Source organism: Oncorhynchus kisutch, unplaced genomic scaffold (genome assembly GCF_002021735.2).
Source record: "Oncorhynchus kisutch isolate 150728-3 unplaced genomic scaffold, Okis_V2 scaffold995, whole genome shotgun sequence".
NCBI classification, from domain to species: domain Eukaryota; kingdom Metazoa; phylum Chordata; class Actinopteri; order Salmoniformes; family Salmonidae; genus Oncorhynchus; species Oncorhynchus kisutch.
The window spans coordinates 71,474-91,424 of record NW_022262940.1 but is presented as its reverse complement, the minus strand read 5'-3'; the positions used below and the strand labels follow the sequence as shown (position 1 = coordinate 91,424).

Below are 19,951 nucleotides of genomic sequence, written 5' to 3'. Positions count from 1 at the left end.
GTATTATAATAGTAGTATTATTATCAGTATTATAGTATTATAATAGTAATAGTATTATAATAGTAGTAATGTTATTATCAGTAGTAATGTTACCAGTATTATAGTATTATAATAGTAATAGTATTATAACAGTAGTAGTGTTATTATCAGTATTATAATAGTAGTAGTGTTATTATCAGTATTATAGTATTATAATAGTAGTATTATTATTATCTGTATTATAGTATTATAATAGTAATAGTATTATAACAGTAGTAATGTTATTATCAGTATTATAGTATTATAATAGTAGTAGTGTTATTATCAGTATTATAGTATTATAATAGTAGTAGTGTTATTATCAGTATTATAGTATTATAATAGTAGTAATGTTATTATCAGTAGTAATAGTATTATAATAGTAGTAATGTTATTATCAGTATTATAGTATTATAATAGTAGTAATGTTATCAGTATTATAGTATTATAATAGTAACAGTATTATAATAGTAGTAATGTTATTATCAGTATTATAGTATTATAATAGTAACAGTATTATAATAGTAGTAATGTTATTATCAGTATTATAGTATTATAATAGTAGTAATGTTATTATCAGTAGTAATGTTATTATCAGTATTATAGTATTATAATAGTAGTAGTATTATAATAGTAGTAATGTTATCAGTATTATAGTATTATAATAGTAATAGTATTATAATAGTAGTAGTATTATAATAGTAGTAATGTTATTATCAGTAGTAGTAGTAGTATTATAATAGTAGTAGTGTTATTATCAGTAGTAATAGTATTATAATAGTAGTAGTATTATTATCAGTAGTAATAGTATTATAATAGTAGTAACGTTATTATCAGTATTATAGTATTATAATAGTAATAGTATTATAATAGTAGTAGTGTTATTATCAGTAGTAATAGTATTATAATAGTAGTAATGTTATTATCAGTAGTAATGTTACCAGTATTATAGTATTATAATAGTAATAGTATTATAACAGTAGTAGTGTTATTATCAGTATTATAATAGTAGTAGTGTTATTATCAGTATTATAGTATTATAATAGTATTATTATTATTATCAGTATTATAGTATTATAATAGTAATAGTATTATAACAGTAGTAATGTTATGATCAGTATTATAGTATTATAATAGTAGTAGTGTTATTATCAGTATTATAGTATTATAATAGTAGTAGTGTTATTATCAGTATTATAGTATTATAATAGTAGTAATGTTATTATCAGTAGTAATAGTATTATAATAGTAGTAATGTTATTATCAGTATTATAGTATTATAATAGTAGTAATGTTATCAGTATTATAGTATTATAATAGTAGTAGTGTTATTATCAGTATTATAGTATTATAATAGTAGTAATGTTATTATCAGTATTATAGTATTATAATAGTAACAGTATTATAATAGTAGTAATGTTATTATCAGTATTATAGTATTATAATAGTAGTAATGTTATCAGTATTATACTATTATAATAGTAGTAGTGTTATTATCAGTATTATAGTATTATAATAGTAGTAATGTTATTATCAGTAGTATAGTATTATAATAGTAGTAATGTTATCAGTATTATAGTATTATAATAGTAGTAGTGTTATTATCAGTAGTAATAGTATTATAATAGTAGTAATGTTATTATCAGTATTATAGTATTATAATAGTAGTAGTGTTATTATCAGTATTATAGTATTATAATAGTAGTAATGATATCAGTATTATAGTATTATAATAGTAGTAATGTTATTATCAGTATTATAGTATTATAATAGTAGTAGTGTTATTATCAGTAGTATAGTATTATAATAGTAGTAATGTTATTATCAGTAGTAATAGTATTATAATTGTAGTAATGTTATTATCAGTATTATAGTATTATAATAGTAACAGTATTATAATAGTAGTAATGTTATTATCAGTATTATAGTATTATAATAGTAATAGTATTATAATAGTAGTAGTGTTATTATCAGTAGTAGTAGTATTATAATAGTAGTAATGTTATTATCAGTAGTAGTAGTAGTATTATAATAGTAGTAATGTTATTATCAGTATTATAGTATTATAATAGTAACAGTATTATAATAGTAGTAATGTTATTATCAGTATTATAGTATTATAATAGTAACAGTATTATAATAGTAGTAATGTTATTATCAGTATTATAGTATTATAATAGTAGTAATGTTATTATCAGTAGTAATGTTATTATCAGTATTATAGTATTATAATAGTAACAGTATTATAATAGTAGTAGTGTTATTATCAGTATTATAGTATTATATCAGTAGTAATGTTATTATCAGTATTATAGTATTATAATAGTAGTAGTATTATAATAGTAGTAATGTTATTATCAGTATTATAGTATTATAATAGTAACAGTACTATAACAGTAGTAATGTTATTATCAGTAATATATTAGTAGTGAGGTTTATAGTGTGATTCTCATTGTTTTTTCAGATCATCCCCAACAGTAGCTGTCACCTGCCCAGAGAGGACGCCATGCACCTGTTTAGACACCCGGTTACTGGAGACCTGCCCTGGCCTGGCATGACCCTGGGACTGACTATACTGGCTACCTGGTACTGGTGTACTGACCAGGTAGATATAACCTCTAACCTCTAAACCCTGACCTCTAACCCTGGCATGACCCTGGGACTGACTATACTGTCTACCTGGTACTGGTGTACTGACCAGGTAGATATAACCTCTAACCCCTGACCTCTAACCCTGGCATGACCCTGGGACTGACTATACTGGCCACTTGGTACTGGTGTACTGACCAGGTAGATATAACCTCTAACCCTGGCATGACCCTGGGACTGACTATGCTGGCTACCTGGTACTGGTGTACTGACCAGGTAGATATAACCTCTAACCCCTGACCCTGGCATGACCCTGGGACTGACTATACTGGCTACCAGGTAGATCTGACCCCTGACCTCTAACCCTGGCATGACCCTGGGAGTGACTATACTGGCTACCAGGTAGATCTGACCCCTGACCTCTAACCCTGGCATGACCCTGGGAGTGACTATACTGGCTACCAGGTAGATCTGACCCCTGACCTCTAACCCTGGCATGACCCTGGGACTGACTATACTGGCTACCAGGTAGATCTGACCCCTGACCTCTGTCCCTGGCATGACCCTGGGAGTGACTATACTGGCTACCAGGTAGATCTGACCCCTGACCTCTAACCCTGGCATGACCCTGGGAGTGACTATACTGGCTACCAGGTAGATCTGACCCCTGACCCTGGCATGACCCTGGGACTGACTATACTGGCTACCAGGTAGATCTGACCCCTGACCTCTGACCCTGGCATGACCCTGGGAGTGACTATACTGGCTACCAGGTAGATCTGACCCCTGACCTCTAACCCTGGCATGACCCTGGGAGTGACTATACTGGCTACCAGGTAGATCTGACCCCTGACCTCTAACCCTGGCATGACCCTGGGACTGAATATACTGGCTACCAGGTAGATCTGACCCCTGACCTCTGACCCTGGCATGACCCTGGGACTGACTATACTGGCTACCAGGTAGATCTGACCCCTGACCTCTGACCCTGGCATGACCCTGGGACTGACTACACTGGCTACCAGGTAGATCTGACCCCTGACCTCTAACCCTGGCATGACCCTGGGAGTGACTATACTGGCTACCAGGTAGATCTGACCCCTGACCTCTAACCCTGGCATGACCCTGGGAGTGACTATACTGGCTACCAGGTAGATCTGACCCCTGACCTCTAACCCTGGCATGACCCTGGGACTGACTATACTGGCTACCAGGTAGATCTGACCCCTGACCTCTGTCCCTGGCATGACCCTGGGAGTGACTATACTGGCTACCAGGTAGATCTGACCCCTGACCTCTAACCCTGGCATGACCCTGGGAGTGACTATACTGGCTACCAGGTAGATCTGACCCCTGACCTCTAACCCTGGCATGACCCTGGGACTGACTATACTGGCTACCAGGTAGATCTGACCCCTGACCTCTAACCCTGGCATGACCCTGGGACTGACTATACTGGCTACCAGGTAGATCTGACCCCTGACCTCTAACCCTGGCATGACCCTGGGAGTGACTATACTGGCTACCAGGTAGATCTGACCCCTGACCTCTGACCCTGGCATGACCCTGGGACTGACTATACTGGCTACCAGGTAGATCTGACCCCTGACCTCTGACCCTGGCATGACCCTGGGAGTGACTATACTGGCTACCAGGTAGATCTGACCCCTGACCTCTAACCCTGGCATGACCCTGGGAGTGACTATACTGGCTACCAGATAGATCTGACCCCTGACCTCTAACCCTGGCATGACCCTGGGACTGACTATACTGGCTACCAGGTAGATCTGACCCCTGACCTCTAACCCTGGCATGACCCTGGGAGTGAATGCATTTGGAAAGTATTCAAACCCCTTGACTTTTTCCACACTTTGTTACGTTACAGCCTTATTCTAAAATGGATTAAATCAATTATTTTCCTCATCAATCTACACACAATACCCCATAATGACATCACAATGCCCCATAATGACATCACAATACCCCATAATGACATCACAATACCCCATAATGACATCACAATACCCCATAATGACAAAGCGAAAACATGTTTTACATAAATATTCAGACCCTTTGCTATGAGACTCGAAATTGAGCTCATCCTGTTTCCATTGATAATCCTTGAGATGTTTCTACAACTTGATTGGAGTCCACCTGTGGTAAATTCAATTGATTGGACATGATTTTGGAAAGGCACACACCTATAAGGTCCTACAGTTCACAGTGCATGTCAGAGCAAAAATCAAGCCATGAGGTCGAGGGAATTGTCCGTAGAGCTCCGAGACAGGATTGTGACGAGGCACAGATCTCGGGAAAGGTACCAAAACATTTTCTTACCATTGAAGGTCATCAAGAAAACAGTGGCCTCCATCATTGTTGTTTGGAACCACCAAGACTCTTCCTAGAGCTGGCCGCCTGGCCAAACTGAGAAAACAGGGGAGAAGGGGCCTTGGTCAGGGAGGTGACCAAGAACCCGATGGTCACTCTGACAGAGCTCCAGAGTTCCTCTGTGGAGATGGGAGAACCTTCCAGAAGGACAACCGTCCTGCAGCACTCCACCAATCAGGTAGAGGGGTCAAACGGAAGCACCTCCTCAGTAAAAGTCACATGACAGCCCGGTTGGAGTTTGCCAAAAGACACCTAAAGGACTCTGACCATGAAAAACAAGATTCTCTGGTCTGATGAAACCAAGATTGAACTCGTTGGCCTGAATGCCAAGCGTCACATCTGGAGGAAACCTGGCACCATCCCTACGGTGAAGCATGGTGGTGGCAGCATCATGCTGTGGGGATGTTTTTCAGCAGCAGGGACTGGGAGACTAGTCAGGATCGAGGGAAAGTTGAACGGAGCAAAGTACAGAGAGATCCTTGATGAAAACCTGCTCCACCTTCCAACAGGACAACGACCCTAAGCACATAGCCAAGACAACGCAGGAGTGGCTTCGGGACAAGTCTCTGAATGTCCTTGAGTGACCCAGCCAGAGCCCGAACATCTCTGGAGAGACCTGAAAATAGCTGTGCAGCGACGCTCTCCATCCAACCTGACATCCAACCTGACAGCTTTAGAGGATTTGTAGAGAAGAATGGGAGAAACACCCAAGATACAGGTGTGCCAAGCTTGTAGCATCATACCCAAAAAGACTCTAGAGTAGGAGAAACTCCCCAGATACAGGTGTGCCAAGCTTGTAGCATCATACCCAAAAAGACTCTAGAGTAGGAGAAACTCCCCAGATACAGGTGTGCAAAGCTGGTAGCATCATACCCAAAAAGACTCTAGAGTAGGTACCCATGGAGACTCAAAGGCATAATCGCTGCCAAAGCTGCTTCAACAAAGGGTCTGAAGACTGTAAATGTAAAGGGTCTGAAGACTGTAAATGTAAAGGGTCTGAAGACTGTAAATGTAAAGGGTCTGAAGACTGTCAATGTAAAGGGTCTGAAGACTGTAAATGTAAAGGGTCTGAAGACTGTAAATGTAAAGGGTCTGAATACTGTAAATGTAAAGGGTCTGAAGACTGTAAATGTAAAGGGTCTGAAGACTGTAAATGTAAAGGGTCTGAAGACTGTAAAGGGTCTGAAGACTGTAAATGTAAAGGGTCTGAATACTGTAAATGTAAAGCGTCTGAAGACTGTAAATGTAAAGGGTCTGAAGACTGTAAATGTAAAGGGTCTGAATACTGTAAATGTAAAGGGTCTGAAGACTGTAAATGTAAAGGGTCTGAAGACTGTAAATGTAAAGGGTCTGAAGACTGTAAATGTAAAGGGTCTGAAGACTGTAAATGTAAAGGGTCTGAAGACTGTAAATGTAAAGGGTCTGAAGACTGTAAATGTAAAGGGTCTGAAGACTGTAAATGTAAAGGGTCTGAATACTGTAAATGTAAAGGGTCTGAAGACTGTAAATGTAAAGGGTCTGAATACTGTAAATGTAAAGGGTCTGAAGACTGTAAATGTAAAGGGTCTGAAGACTGTAAATGTAAAGGGTCTGAAGACTGTAAATGTAAAGGGTCTGAAGACTGTAAATGTAAAGGGTCTGAATACTGTAAATGTAAAGGGTCTGAAGACTGTAAATGTAAAGGGTCTGAAGACTGTAAATGTAAAGGGTCTGAAGACTGTAAAGGGTCTGAAGACTGTAAATGTAAAGGGTCTGAATACTGTAAATGTAAAGCGTCTGAAGACTGTAAATGTAAAGCGTGTGAATACTGTAAATGTAAAGGGTCTGAAGACTGTAAATGTAAAGGGTCTGAATACTGTAAATGTAAAGGGTCTGAAGACTGTAAATGTAAAGGGTCTGAAGACTGTAAATGTAAAGGGTCTGAAGACTGTAAATGTAAAGGGTCTGAAGACTGTAAATGTAAACGGTCTGAAGACTGTAAATGTAAAGGGTCTGAAGACTGTAAACTAAAGGGTCTGAAGACTGTAAATGTAAAGGGTCTGAATACTGTAAATGTAAAGGGTCTGAAGACTGTAAATGTAAAGGGTCTGAAGACTGTAAATGTAAAGGGTCTGAATACTGTAAATGTAAAGGGTCTGAAGACTGTAAATGTAAAGGGTCTGAAGACTGTAAATGTAAAGGGTCTGAAGACTGTAAATGTAAAGGGTCTGAATACTGTAAATGTAAAGGGTCTGAATACTGTAAATGTAAAGGGTCTGAAGACTGTAAATGTAAACGGTCTGAAGACTGTAAATGTAAAGGGTCTGAAGACTGTAAATGTAAAGGGTCTGAAGACTGTAAATGTAAAGGGTCTGAATACTGTAAATGTAAAGGGTCTGAAGACTGTAAATGTAAAGGGTCTGAATACTGTAAATGTAAAGGGTCTGAATACTGTAAATGTAAAGGGTCTGAAGACTGTAAATGTAAAGGGTCTGAATACTGTAAATGTAAAGGGTCTGAAGACTGTAAATGTAAAGGGTCTGAAGACTGTAAATGTAAAGGGTCTGAAGACTGTAAATGTAAAGCGTCTGAATACTGTAAATGTAAAGGGTCTGAAGACTGTAAATGTAAAGGGTCTGAATACTGTAAATGTAAAGGGTCTGAAGACTGTAAATGTAAAGGGTCTGAAGACTGTAAATGTAAAGGGTCTGAAGACTGTAAATGTAAAGGGTCTGAAGACTGTAAATGTAAAGGGTCTGAATACTGTAAATGTAAAGCGTCTGAATACTGTAAATGTAAAGGGTCTGAATACTGTAAATGTAAATGTGACGATTGCAAATAATTTTTTGACAAAGTTTTTGCTTTGTCATTTTGGTGTATTGTGTGTAGATGAGGGGCGAAAAAAACAATTGAATCGATTTTAGAATAAGTCTGAAACGTAACAAAATGTGGACAAAGTCAAGGGCTCGGAATACTTTCTGAATGCATTGTACTAGCTCCATGCTACTGGTACACTGACCAGGTAACCTCTAACCCCTGACCTTTAACTCCTAACAGTAAAAACCAACCAACAACGTTCAGTCAAGATCACTTTATTGATAACATTCTCCTAACGTTATAACAACGTTCATGTCCAACATCGGCAAAAATCTGCCATCGTTTCAAAACGTTACTCACGCCCCCATAGTCCCAGTAACCAATCAGAGTGAGCGTTAGGCCACTCAGAGTCTCTCCAGCCAAGTAAACCTAGCTGGTCAGACTACGGGGGCCTGGAGAGGACAGCCCTCTCAAACAGAGGAAAATCAAATAAATCCTTAAATCTTAAGGTTTCAACAAATGTCCAGATTACGTCCAGATCGCCCCATTGGCCAGATTACGTCCAGATCACCCCATTGGCCAGATTACGTCCAGATCGCCCCATTGGCCAGGAAAAGCCCATGTTAAAAAAACAACAACATTAAAACATTTTTCTGGCAAACATTCAATTAACGTGACAGTAGACAGACAGTAGACAGACAGTAGACAGACAGTAGATAGACAGTAGACAGACAGTAGACAGACAGTAGATAGACAGTAGATAGACAGTAGACAGACAGTAGATAGACAGTAGACAGACAGTAGACAGACAGTAGACAGACAGTAGACAGACAGTAGATAGACAGTAGACAGACAGTAGACAGACAGTAGATAGACAGTAGATAGACAGTAGACAGACAGTAGATAGACAGTAGATAGACAGTAGACAGGCAGTAGATAGACAGTAGACAGACAGTAGACAGACAGTAGATAGACAGTAGACAGACAGTAGACAGACAGTAGATAGACAGTAGACAGACAGTAGATAGACAGTAGACAGACAGTAGATAGACAGTAGATAGACAGTAGACAGACAGTAGATAGACAGTAGAGACAGTAGACAGACAGTAGACAGACAGTAGACAGACAGTAGACAGACATCCAGACAAGGTTAGTTAAAGAAAGAGTCACGTTGTATCTGTCTTGGTCCTGCATCTATCACGTTGTATCAGAGTGAGTCTGTCTTGGTCCTGCAGCTATCACGTTGTATCAGAGTGAGTCTGTCTTGGTCCTGCAGCTATCACGTTGTATCAGAGTTAGTCTGTCTTGGTCCTGCAGCTATCACGTTGTATCAGAGTGAATCTGTCTTGGTCCTGCAGCTATCACGTTGTATCAGAGTTAGTCTGTCTTGGTCCTGCAGCTATCACGTTGTATCAGAGTGAATCTGTCTTGGTCCTGCAGATATCACGTTGTATCAGAGTGAATCTGTCTTGGTCCTGCAGATATCACGTTGTATCAGACACATGATCTGGTCAAAGCAACCAATCAGACACATGATCTAGTCAGAGCAACCAATCAGACACATGATCTGGTCAGAGCAACCAATCAGACACATGATCTGGTCAGAGCAACCAATCAGACACATGATCTAGTCAGAGCAACCAATCAGACACATGATCTAGTCAGAGCAACCAATCAGACACATGATCTGGTCAAAGCAACCAATCAGACACATGATCTGGTCAGAGCATCCAATCAGACACATGATCTGGTCAGAGCAACCAATCAGACACATGATCTAGTCAGAGCAACCAATCAGACACATGATTTGGTCAGAGCAACCAATCAGACACATCATCTAGTCAGAGCAATCCAATCAGACACATGATCAAGTCAGAGCAATCCAATCAGACACATGATCTGGTCAAAGCAACCAATCAGACACATGATATGGTCAGAGCAACCAATCAGACACATGATCAAGTCAGAGCAACCAATCAGACACATGATCAAGTCAGAGCAACCAATCAGACAAACATAAAAAACAACAACATTCAGTTACATTGTCTGTCTAACTTCCTGCTAGCCGTCCCATTGGTCCATACATTAGTCAATCCTAGCCGACCTCCTTGTTGTCAAGCGACGCTTTCGTCTGTGAGGCTATATACCGCCCCCTCAGTAGTTGATTGGTCAGTTTGGAGAAGGACACGCCCATAGCTCCTGCCGGATTGGATGCTCGGCGTGGGGAGGCGTGGCCAGGGGAAAGTCCCGCCCCTTTGTAGACAGGGCTGTGTCGTCGTGGAGACCGGCTGGAGCGAGTATCGGAGGGCTGCAGTGATTGGCCCTGCAAGTAGCGATGTCCTCCAATCGCAGGGCACGATGCTAGTGGCGAGCGGTGGACACTTCCTGGTTTGGCAATGACGATTTTAGCCCTGCCCCTCTGGCGCCCATCACGACCTGGCGACCTGGAGCTCTGAAACAACTAGAGAGTCAGAGAGAGAGTGAGCGTTAGACTGAGAGCGAGAGAGAGAGGGAGTGTAGACTGAGTCAGAGAGAGAGGGAGTGTTAGACTGAGTCAGAGAGAGAGGGAGAGTTACAGACAGACACTCACAGTGTCTGACTACAGTTAGATCTACATACTAACACACTGCCCTGACCCATACTGCCTGACTACAGTTAGATCTACATACTAACACACTGCCCTGACCCATACTGCCTGACTACAGTTAGATCTAAATACTAACACACTGCCCTGACCCATACTGCCTGACTACAGTTAGATCTACATACTAACACACTGCCCTGACCCATACTGCCTGACTAGAGTTAGATCTACATGCTAACACACTGCCCTGACCCATACTGCCTGACTACAGTTAGATCTACATACTAACACACTGCCCTGACCCTGACCCATACTGCCTGACTACAGTTAGATCTACATACTAACACACTGCCCTGACCCATACTGCCTGACTACAGTTAGATCTACATGCTAACACACTGCCCTGACCCATACTGCCTGACTACAGTTAGATCTACATACTAACACACTGCACTGACCCATACTGCCTGACTACAGTTAGATCTACATACTAACACACAGCCCTGACCCATACTGCCTGACTACAGTTAGATCTACATACTAACACACTGCCCTGACCCATACTGCCTGACTACAGTTAGATCTACATACTAACACACTGCCCTGACCCATACTGCCTGACTACAGTTAGATCTACATACTAACACACTGCCCTGACCCACACTGCCTGACTACATTTAGATCTACATACTAACACACTGCCCTGACCCATACTGCCTGACTACAGTTAGATCTACATACTAACACACTGCCCTGACCCATACTGCCTGACTACAGTTAGATCTACATACTAACACACTGCCCTGACCCATACTGCCTGACTACAGTTAGATCTACATACTAACACACTGCCCTGACCCATACTGCCTGACTACAGTTAGATCTACATGCTAACACACTGCCCTGACCCATACTGCCTAACTACAGTTAGATCTACATACTAACACACTGCCCTGACCCTGACCCATACTGCCTGACTACAGTTAGATCTACATACTAACACACTGCCCTGACCCTGACCCATACTGCCTGACTACAGTTAGATCTACATATTAACACACTGCCCTGACCCATACTGCCTGACTACAGTTAGATCTACATACTAACACACTGCCCTGACGCTGACCCATACTGCCTGACTACAGTTAGATCTACATACTAACACACTGCCCTGACCCTGACCCATACTGCCTGACTACAGTTAGATCTACATATTAACACACTGCCCTGACCCATACTGCCTGACTACAGTTAGATCTACATACTAACACACTGCCCTGACGCTGACCCATACTGCCTGACTACAGTTAGATCTACATACTACCACACTGCCCTGACCCATACTGCCTGACTACAGTTAGATCTACATACTAACACACTGCCCTGACCCATACTGCCTGACTACATTTAGATCTACATGCTAACACACTGCCCTGACCCATACTGCCTGACTACAGTTAGATCTACATATTAACACACTGCCCTGACCCATACTGCCTGACTACAGTTAGATCTACATACTAACACACTGCCCTGACGCTGACCCATACTGCCTGACTACAGTTAGATCTACATACTACCACACTGCCCTGACCCATACTGCCTGACTACAGTTAGATCTACATACTAACACACTGCCCTGACCCATACTGCCTGACTACATTTAGATCTACATACTAACACACTGCCCTGACCCATACTGCCTGACTACAGTTAGATCTACATACTAACACACTGCCCTGACCCATACTGCCTGACTACAGTAAGATCTACATACTAACACACTGCCCTGACCCATACTGCCTGACTACAGTTAGATCTACATACTAACACACTGCCCTGACCCTGATCCATACTGCCTGACTACAGTTAGATCTACATACTAACACACTGCCCTGATGCTGACCCATACTGCCTGACTACAGTTAGATCTACATACTAACACACTGCCCTGACCCATACTGTCTGACTACAGTTAGATCTACATACTAACACACTGCCCTGACTCTGACCCATACTGCCTGACTACAGTTAGATCTACATACTAACACACTGCCCTGACCCATACTGCCTGACTACAGTTAGATCTACATACTAACACACTGCCCTGACTCTGACCCATACTGCCTGACTACAGTTAGATCTACATACTAACACACTGCCCTGACCCATACTGCCTGACTACAGTTAGATCTACATACTAACACACTGCCCTGACCCATACTGCCTGACTACAGTTAGATCTACATACTAACACACTGCCCTGACCCTGATCCATACTGCCTGACTACAGTTAGATCTACATACTAACACACTGCCCTGACGCTGACCCATACTGCCTGACTACAGTTAGATCTACATACTAACACACTGCCCTGACGCTGACCCATACTGCCTGACTACAGTTAGATCTGCATACTAACACACTGCCCTGACCCTGATCCATACTGCCTGACTACAGTTAGATCTACATACTAACACACTGCCCTGACCCATACTGCCTGACTACAGTTAGATCTACATACTACCACACTGCCCTGACCCATACTGCCTGACTACAGTTAGATCTACATACTAACACACTGCCCTGACCCATACTGCCTGACTACAGTTAGATCTACATACTAACACACTGCCCTGACCCTGATCCATACTGCCTGACTACAGTTAGATCTACATACTAACACACTGCCCTGACCCATACTGCCTGACTACAGTTAGATCTACATACTAACACACTGCCCTGACCCTGATCCATACTGCCTGACTACAGTTAGATCTACATACTAACACACTGCCCTGACCCATACTGCCTGACTACAGTTAGATCTGCATACTAACACACTGCCCTGACCCTGATCCATACTGCCTGACTACAGTTAGATCTACATACTAACACACTGCCCTGACTCATACTGCCTGACTACAGTTAGATCTACATACTAACACACTGCCCTGACGCTGACCCATACTGCCTGACTACAGTTAGATCTACATACTAAAACACTGCCCTGACCCATACTGCCTGACTACAGTTAGATCTACATACTAAAACACTGCCCTGACCCATACTGCCTGACTACAGTTAGATCTGCATACTAACACACTGCCCTGACCCTGATCCATACTGCCTGACTACAGTTAGATCTACATACTAACACACTGCCCTGACCCATACTGCCTGACTACAGTTAGATCTACATACTAACACACTGCCCTGACCCATACTGCCTGACTACAGTTAGATCTGCATACTAACACACTGCCCTGACCCTGATCCATACTGCCTGACTACAGTTAGATCTACATACTAACACACTGCCCTGACCCATACTGCCTGACTACAGTTAGATCTACACACTAACACACTGCCCTGACCCTGACCCATACTGCCTGACTCGTGTCACCGTTCAGTTAACGTCCAGACAGTTATTACACAGGACTGTTTCTATTGGTCATGAAGACACTCTTTATTTTCTCATACATTCGTGTGTGTATGTGTGTGTGTGTGTGTGTGTGTGTGTCTGTGTGTGTTTAGGTCATCGTGCAGAGGTCCCTGTCAGCTAAGAACTTGTCTCATGCCAAAGGAGCTTCTATCCTGGCGTCCTACCTCAAGATGTTACCCTTCATATTCATCATACTTCCAGGCATGATCAGCAGAGCTCTGTACCCAGGTAACACCCAGCCCTCTGTACCCAGGTAACACCCAGCCCTCTGTACCCAGGTTACACCCAGACCTCTGTACCCAGGTAACACCCAGCCCTCTGTACCCAGGTAACACCCAGGTAACACCCAGCCCTCTGTACCCAGGTTACACCCAGCCCTCTGTACCCAGGTAACACCCAGCCCTCTGTACCCAGGTAACACCCAGCCCTCTGTACCCAGGTAACACCCCAGCCCTCTGTACCCAGGTAACACCCAGCCCTCTGTACCCAGGTAACACCCAGCCCTCTGTACCCAGGTAACACCCAGCCCTCTGTACCCAGGTAACACCCAGCCCTCTGTACCCAGGTAACACCCAGCCCTCTGTACCCAGGTAACACCCAGCCCTCTGTACCCAGGTAACACCCAGCCCTCTGTACCCAGGTAACACCCAGCCCCTCTGTACCCAGGTAACACCCAGCCCTCTGTACCCAGGTAACACCCAGCCCTCTGTACCCAGGTAACACCCAGCCCTCTGTACCCAGGTAACACCCAGCCCTCTGTACCCAGGTAACACCCAGCCCTCTGTACCCAGGTAACACCCAGCCCTCTGTACCCAGGTAACACCCAGCCCTCTGTACCCAGGTAACACCCAGCCCTCTGTACCCAGGCATCAACTAGTAAAATACAGTAGACCTAGAACCTCCATCATCAACTAGTAAAATACAGTAGACCTAGAACCTCCATCATCAACTAGTAAAATACAGTAGACCTAGAACCTCCATCATCAACTAGTAAAATACAGTAGAACTTCCATCATCAACAAGGAAAATACAGTAGACCTAGAACTTCCATCATCAACTAGTAAAATACAGTAGACCTTCCATCATCAACTAGTAAATACAGTAGACCTTCCATCATCAACTAGTAAAATACAGTAGACCTAGAACCTCCATCATCAACTAGTAAAATACAGTAGACCTAGAACTTCCATCAACTAGTAAAATACAGTAGACCTTCCATCATCAACTAGTAAAATACAGTAGACCTTCCATCATCAACTAGTAAAATACAGTAGACCTAGAACCTCCATCATCAACTAGTAAAATACAGTAGACCTAGAACCTCCATCATCAACTAGTAAAATACAGTAGACCTAGAACTTCCATCATCAACTAGTAAAATACAGTAGACCTTCCATCATCAACTAGTAAAATACAGTAGACCTTCCATCATCAACTAGTAAAATACAGTAGACCTAGAACCTCCATCATCAACTAGTAAAATACAGTAGACCTAGAACTTCCATCAACTAGTAAAATACAGTAGACCTAGAACCTCCATCATCAACTAGTAAAATACAGTAGACCTTCCATCATCAACTAGTAAAATACAGTAGACCTTCCATCATCAACTAGTAAAATACAGTAGACCTAGAACCTCCATCATCAACTAGTAAAATACAGTAGCCCTTCCATCATCAACTAGTAAAATACAGTAGAACCTCCATCATCAACTAGTAAAATACAGTAGACCTAGAACTTCCATCATCAACTAGTAAAATACAGTAGACCTTCCATCATCAACTAGTAAAATACAGTAGCCCTTCCATCATCAACTAGTAAAATACAGTAGACCTTCCATCATCAACTAGTAAAATACAGTAGACCTAGAACTTCCATCATCAACTAGTAAAATACAGTAGACCTAGAACTTCCATCATCAACTAGTAAAATACAGTAGACCTAGAACCTCCATCATCAACTAGTAAAATACAGTAGACCTAGAACCTCCATCATCAACTAGTAAAATACAGTAGACCTTCCATCATCAACTAGTAAAATACAGTAGACCTAGAACCTCCATCATCAACTAGTAAAATACAGTAGACCTTCCATCATCAACTAGTAAAATACAGTAGCCCTTCCATCATCAACTAGTAAAATACAGTAGACCTAGAACTTCCATCAACTAGTAAAATACAGTAGACCTTCCATCATCAACTAGTAAAATACAGTAGACCTTCCATCATCAACTAGTAAAATACAGTAGACCTAGAACCTCCATCATCAACTAGTAAAATACAGTAGACCTAGAACCTCCATCATCAACTAGTAAAATACAGTAGACCTTCCATCATCAACTAGTAAAATACAGTAGACCTTCCATCATCAACTAGTAAAATACAGTAGACCTTCCATCATCAACTAGTAAAATACAGTAGACCTTCCATCATCAACTAGTAAAATACAGTAGACCTTCCATCATCAACTAGTAAAATACAGTAGACCTAGAACCTCCATCATCAGCTAGTAAAATACAGTAGACCTAGAACTTCCATCAACTAGTAAAATACAGTAGACCTTCCATCATCAACTAGTAAAATACAGTAGACCTTCCATCATCAACTAGTAAAATACAGTAGCCCTAGAACTTCCATCAACTAGTAAAATACAGTAGACCTAGAACCTCCATCATCAACTAGTAAAATACAGTAGAACTTCCATCATCAACTAGTAAAATACAGTAGACCTTCCATCATCAACTAGTAAAATACAGTAGACCTTCCATCATCAACTAGTAAAATACAGTAGACCTTCCATCATCACCTAGTAAAATACAGTAGACCTAGAACTTCCATCATCAACTAGTAAAATACAGTAGACCTTCCATCATCAACTAGTAAAATACAGTAGACCTAGAACCTCCATCATCAACTAGTAAAATACAGTAGACCTAGAACTTCCATCATCAACTAGTAAAATACAGTAGACCCAGAACTTCCATCATCAACTAGTAAAATACAGTAGACCTAGAACCTCCATCATCAACTAGTAAAATACAGTAGACCTTCCATCATCAACTAGTAAAATACAGTAGACCTAGAACCTCCATCATCAACTAGTAAAATACAGTAGACCTTCCATCATCAACTAGTAAAATACAGTAGACCTTCCATCATCAACTAGTAAAATACAGTAGACCTAGAACTTCCATCATCAACTAGTAAAATACAGTAGACCTTCCATCATCAACTAGTAAAATACAGTAGACCTTCCATCATCAACTAGTAAAATACAGTAGACCTAGAACTTCCATCATCAACTAGTAAAATACAGTAGACCTAGAACTTCCATCATCAACTAGTAAAATACAGTAGACCTTCCATCATCAACTAGTAAAATACAGTAGACCTTCCATCATCAACTAGTAAAATACAGTAGACCTAGAACTTCCATCATCAACTAGTAAAATACAGTAGACCTAGACCTCCATCATCAACTAGTAAAATACAGTAGACCTTCCATCATCAACTAGTAAATACAGTAGACCTAGAACTTCCATCATCAACTAGTAAAATACAGTAGACCTTCCATCATCAACTAGTAAAATACAGTAGACCTTCCATCATCAACTAGTAAAATACAGTAGACCTAGAACTTCCATCATCAACTAGTAAAATACAGTAGACCTAGAACTTCCATCATCAACTAGTAAAATACAGTAGACCTAGACCTCCATCATCAACTAGTAAAATACAGTAGACCTTCCATCATCAACTAGTAAAATACAGTAGCCCTTCCATCATCAACTAGTAAAATACAGTAGACCTTCCATCATCAACTAGTAAAATACAGTAGACCTTCCATCATCAACTAGTAAAATACAGTAGACCTTCCATCATCAACTAGTAAAATACAGTAGACCTAGAACTTCCATCATCAACTAGTAAAATACAGTAGACCTTCCATCATCAACTAGTAAAATACAGTAGACCTTCCATCATCAACTAGTAAAATACAGTAGACCTTCCATCATCAACTAGTAAAATACAGTAGACCTAGAACTTCCATCATCAACTAGTAAAATACAGTAGACCTTCCATCATCAACTAGTAAAATACAGTAGACCTTCCATCATCAACTAGTAAAATACAGTAGACCTAGAACTTCCATCAACTAGTAAAATACAGTAGACCTTCCATCATCAACTAGTAAAATACAGTAGACCTTCCATCATCAACTAGTAAAATACAGTAGACCTTCCATCATCAACTAGTAAAATACAGTAGACCTTCCATCATCAACTAGTAAAATACAGTAGACCTTCCATCATCAACTAGTAAAATACAGTAGACCTTCCATCATCAACTAGTAAAATACAGTAGACCTTCCATCATCAACTAGTAAAATACAGTAGACCTAGAACTTCCATCATCAACTAGTAAAATACAGTAGACCTTCCATCATCAACTAGTAAAATACAGTAGACCTTCCATCATCAACTAGTAAAATACAGTAGACCTAGAACTTCCATCATCAACTAGTAAAATACAGTAGACCTAGAACTTCCATCATCAACTAGTAAAATACAGTAGACCTTCCATCATCAACTAGTAAAATACAGTAGACCTTCCATCATCAACTAGTAAAATACAGTAGACCTAGAACTTCCATCATTAACTAGTAAAATACAGTAGACCTAGACCTCCATCATCAACTAGTAAAATACAGTAGACCTTCCATCATCAACTAGTAAAATACAGTAGACCTAGAACTTCCATCATCAACTAGTAAAATACAGTAGACCTTCCATCATCAACTAGTAAAATACAGTAGACCTTCCATCATCAACTAGTAAAATACAGTAGACCTAGAACTTCCATCATCAACTAGTAAAATACAGTAGACCTAGAACTTCCATCATCAACTAGTAAAATACAGTAGACCTAGACCTCCATCATCAACTAGTAAAATACAGTAGACCTTCCATCATCAACTAGTAAAATACAGTAGCCCTTCCATCATCAACTAGTAAAATACAGTAGACCTTCCATCATCAACTAGTAAAATACAGTAGACCTTCCATCATCAACTAGTAAAATACAGTAGACCTTCCATCATCAACTAGTAAAATACAGTAGACCTAGAACTTCCATCATCAACTAGTAAAATACAGTAGACCTTCCATCATCAACTAGTAAAATACAGTAGACCTTCCATCATCAACTAGTAAATACAGTAGACCTAGAACTTCCATCAACTAGTAAAATACAGTAGACCTTCCATCATCAACTAGTAAAATACAGTAGACCTTCCATCATCAACTAGTAAAATACAGTAGACCTTCCATCATCAACTAGTAAAATACAGTAGACCTTCCATCATCAACTAGTAAAATACAGTAGACCTTCCATCATCAACTAGTAAAATACAGTAGACCCAGAACTTCCATCATCAACTAGTAAAATACAGTAGACCTAGAACCTCCATCATCAACTAGTAAAATACAGTAGACCTAGAACCTCCATCCTAGAACTTCCATCAGGCAAAACAGTGATCCTCTGTCTCAGTATGTATATCTCTTAATTTAACTAGGCAAAACAGTGCTCCTCTGTCTCAGTATTTGAAGACCATGTATCTCTATTAATGAATTTAACTAGGCAAGTCAGCAAAGAACAAATTCTTATTTACAATGACGGCTTACACCGGCCAAACCTGGACGGCGCTGGGCCAATCACAGCCTACACCAGCCAAACCCGGACGGTGCAGTGCCAATCACGGCCTACACCGGCCAAACCCGGACGGCACTGGGCCAATCACGGCCAAACCCGGACGGCGCTGGGCCAATCACGGCCGGTTGTGATACAGCGTGGTTATTTGGAGGTTTTTCAATAACTTCCTTTAAACATTCAGTGAATGTTTCAATAAGATTTCATTAACACTGAGCACAGATTGAACACATATCTGCTTAGGTATTAGTCATGCAAACACATTTATTTTTATTGTGGCACGAAGTCAGTGAGATTTGAACCTGATCTTGTGTTTTCTAACCATGGAATTAGTCCACTGGGCCACCAGGATGGAGCTAACACGCCATGTTTGTTTATGCATACAAAGCTGTTCATTTTGGTCTATTCAAACAGACCACATT

The 19,951-nt window shown here is 40.5% G+C and overlaps 2 protein-coding genes across 3 annotated transcripts in view; one reads left to right on the top strand and one right to left on the bottom strand.

Moving 5' to 3' along the window:
• Positions 1 to 19,951, top strand: part of LOC109888246 (sodium/glucose cotransporter 5) — an 82,704-nt gene that overhangs the window by 7,362 nt on the left and 55,391 nt on the right. For both annotated transcript variants that reach the window (XM_031817336.1, XM_031817337.1), the window contains 2 exons: positions 2,483 to 2,623; positions 13,914 to 14,049. In XM_031817336.1, the coding sequence (XP_031673196.1) occupies positions 2,483 to 2,623; positions 13,914 to 14,049 (277 nt within the window). The remainder of the gene's footprint in view (positions 1 to 2,482; positions 2,624 to 13,913; positions 14,050 to 19,951) is intronic.
• Positions 8,051 to 19,951, bottom strand: part of LOC116364081 (protein FAM83G-like) — a 31,168-nt gene continuing 19,267 nt past the window's right edge. The window contains exon 6 of the mRNA XM_031817335.1: positions 8,051 to 10,252. Within this exon, the coding sequence (XP_031673195.1) occupies positions 9,887 to 10,252 (366 nt within the window). The 3' untranslated portion in view covers positions 8,051 to 9,886. The remainder of the gene's footprint in view (positions 10,253 to 19,951) is intronic.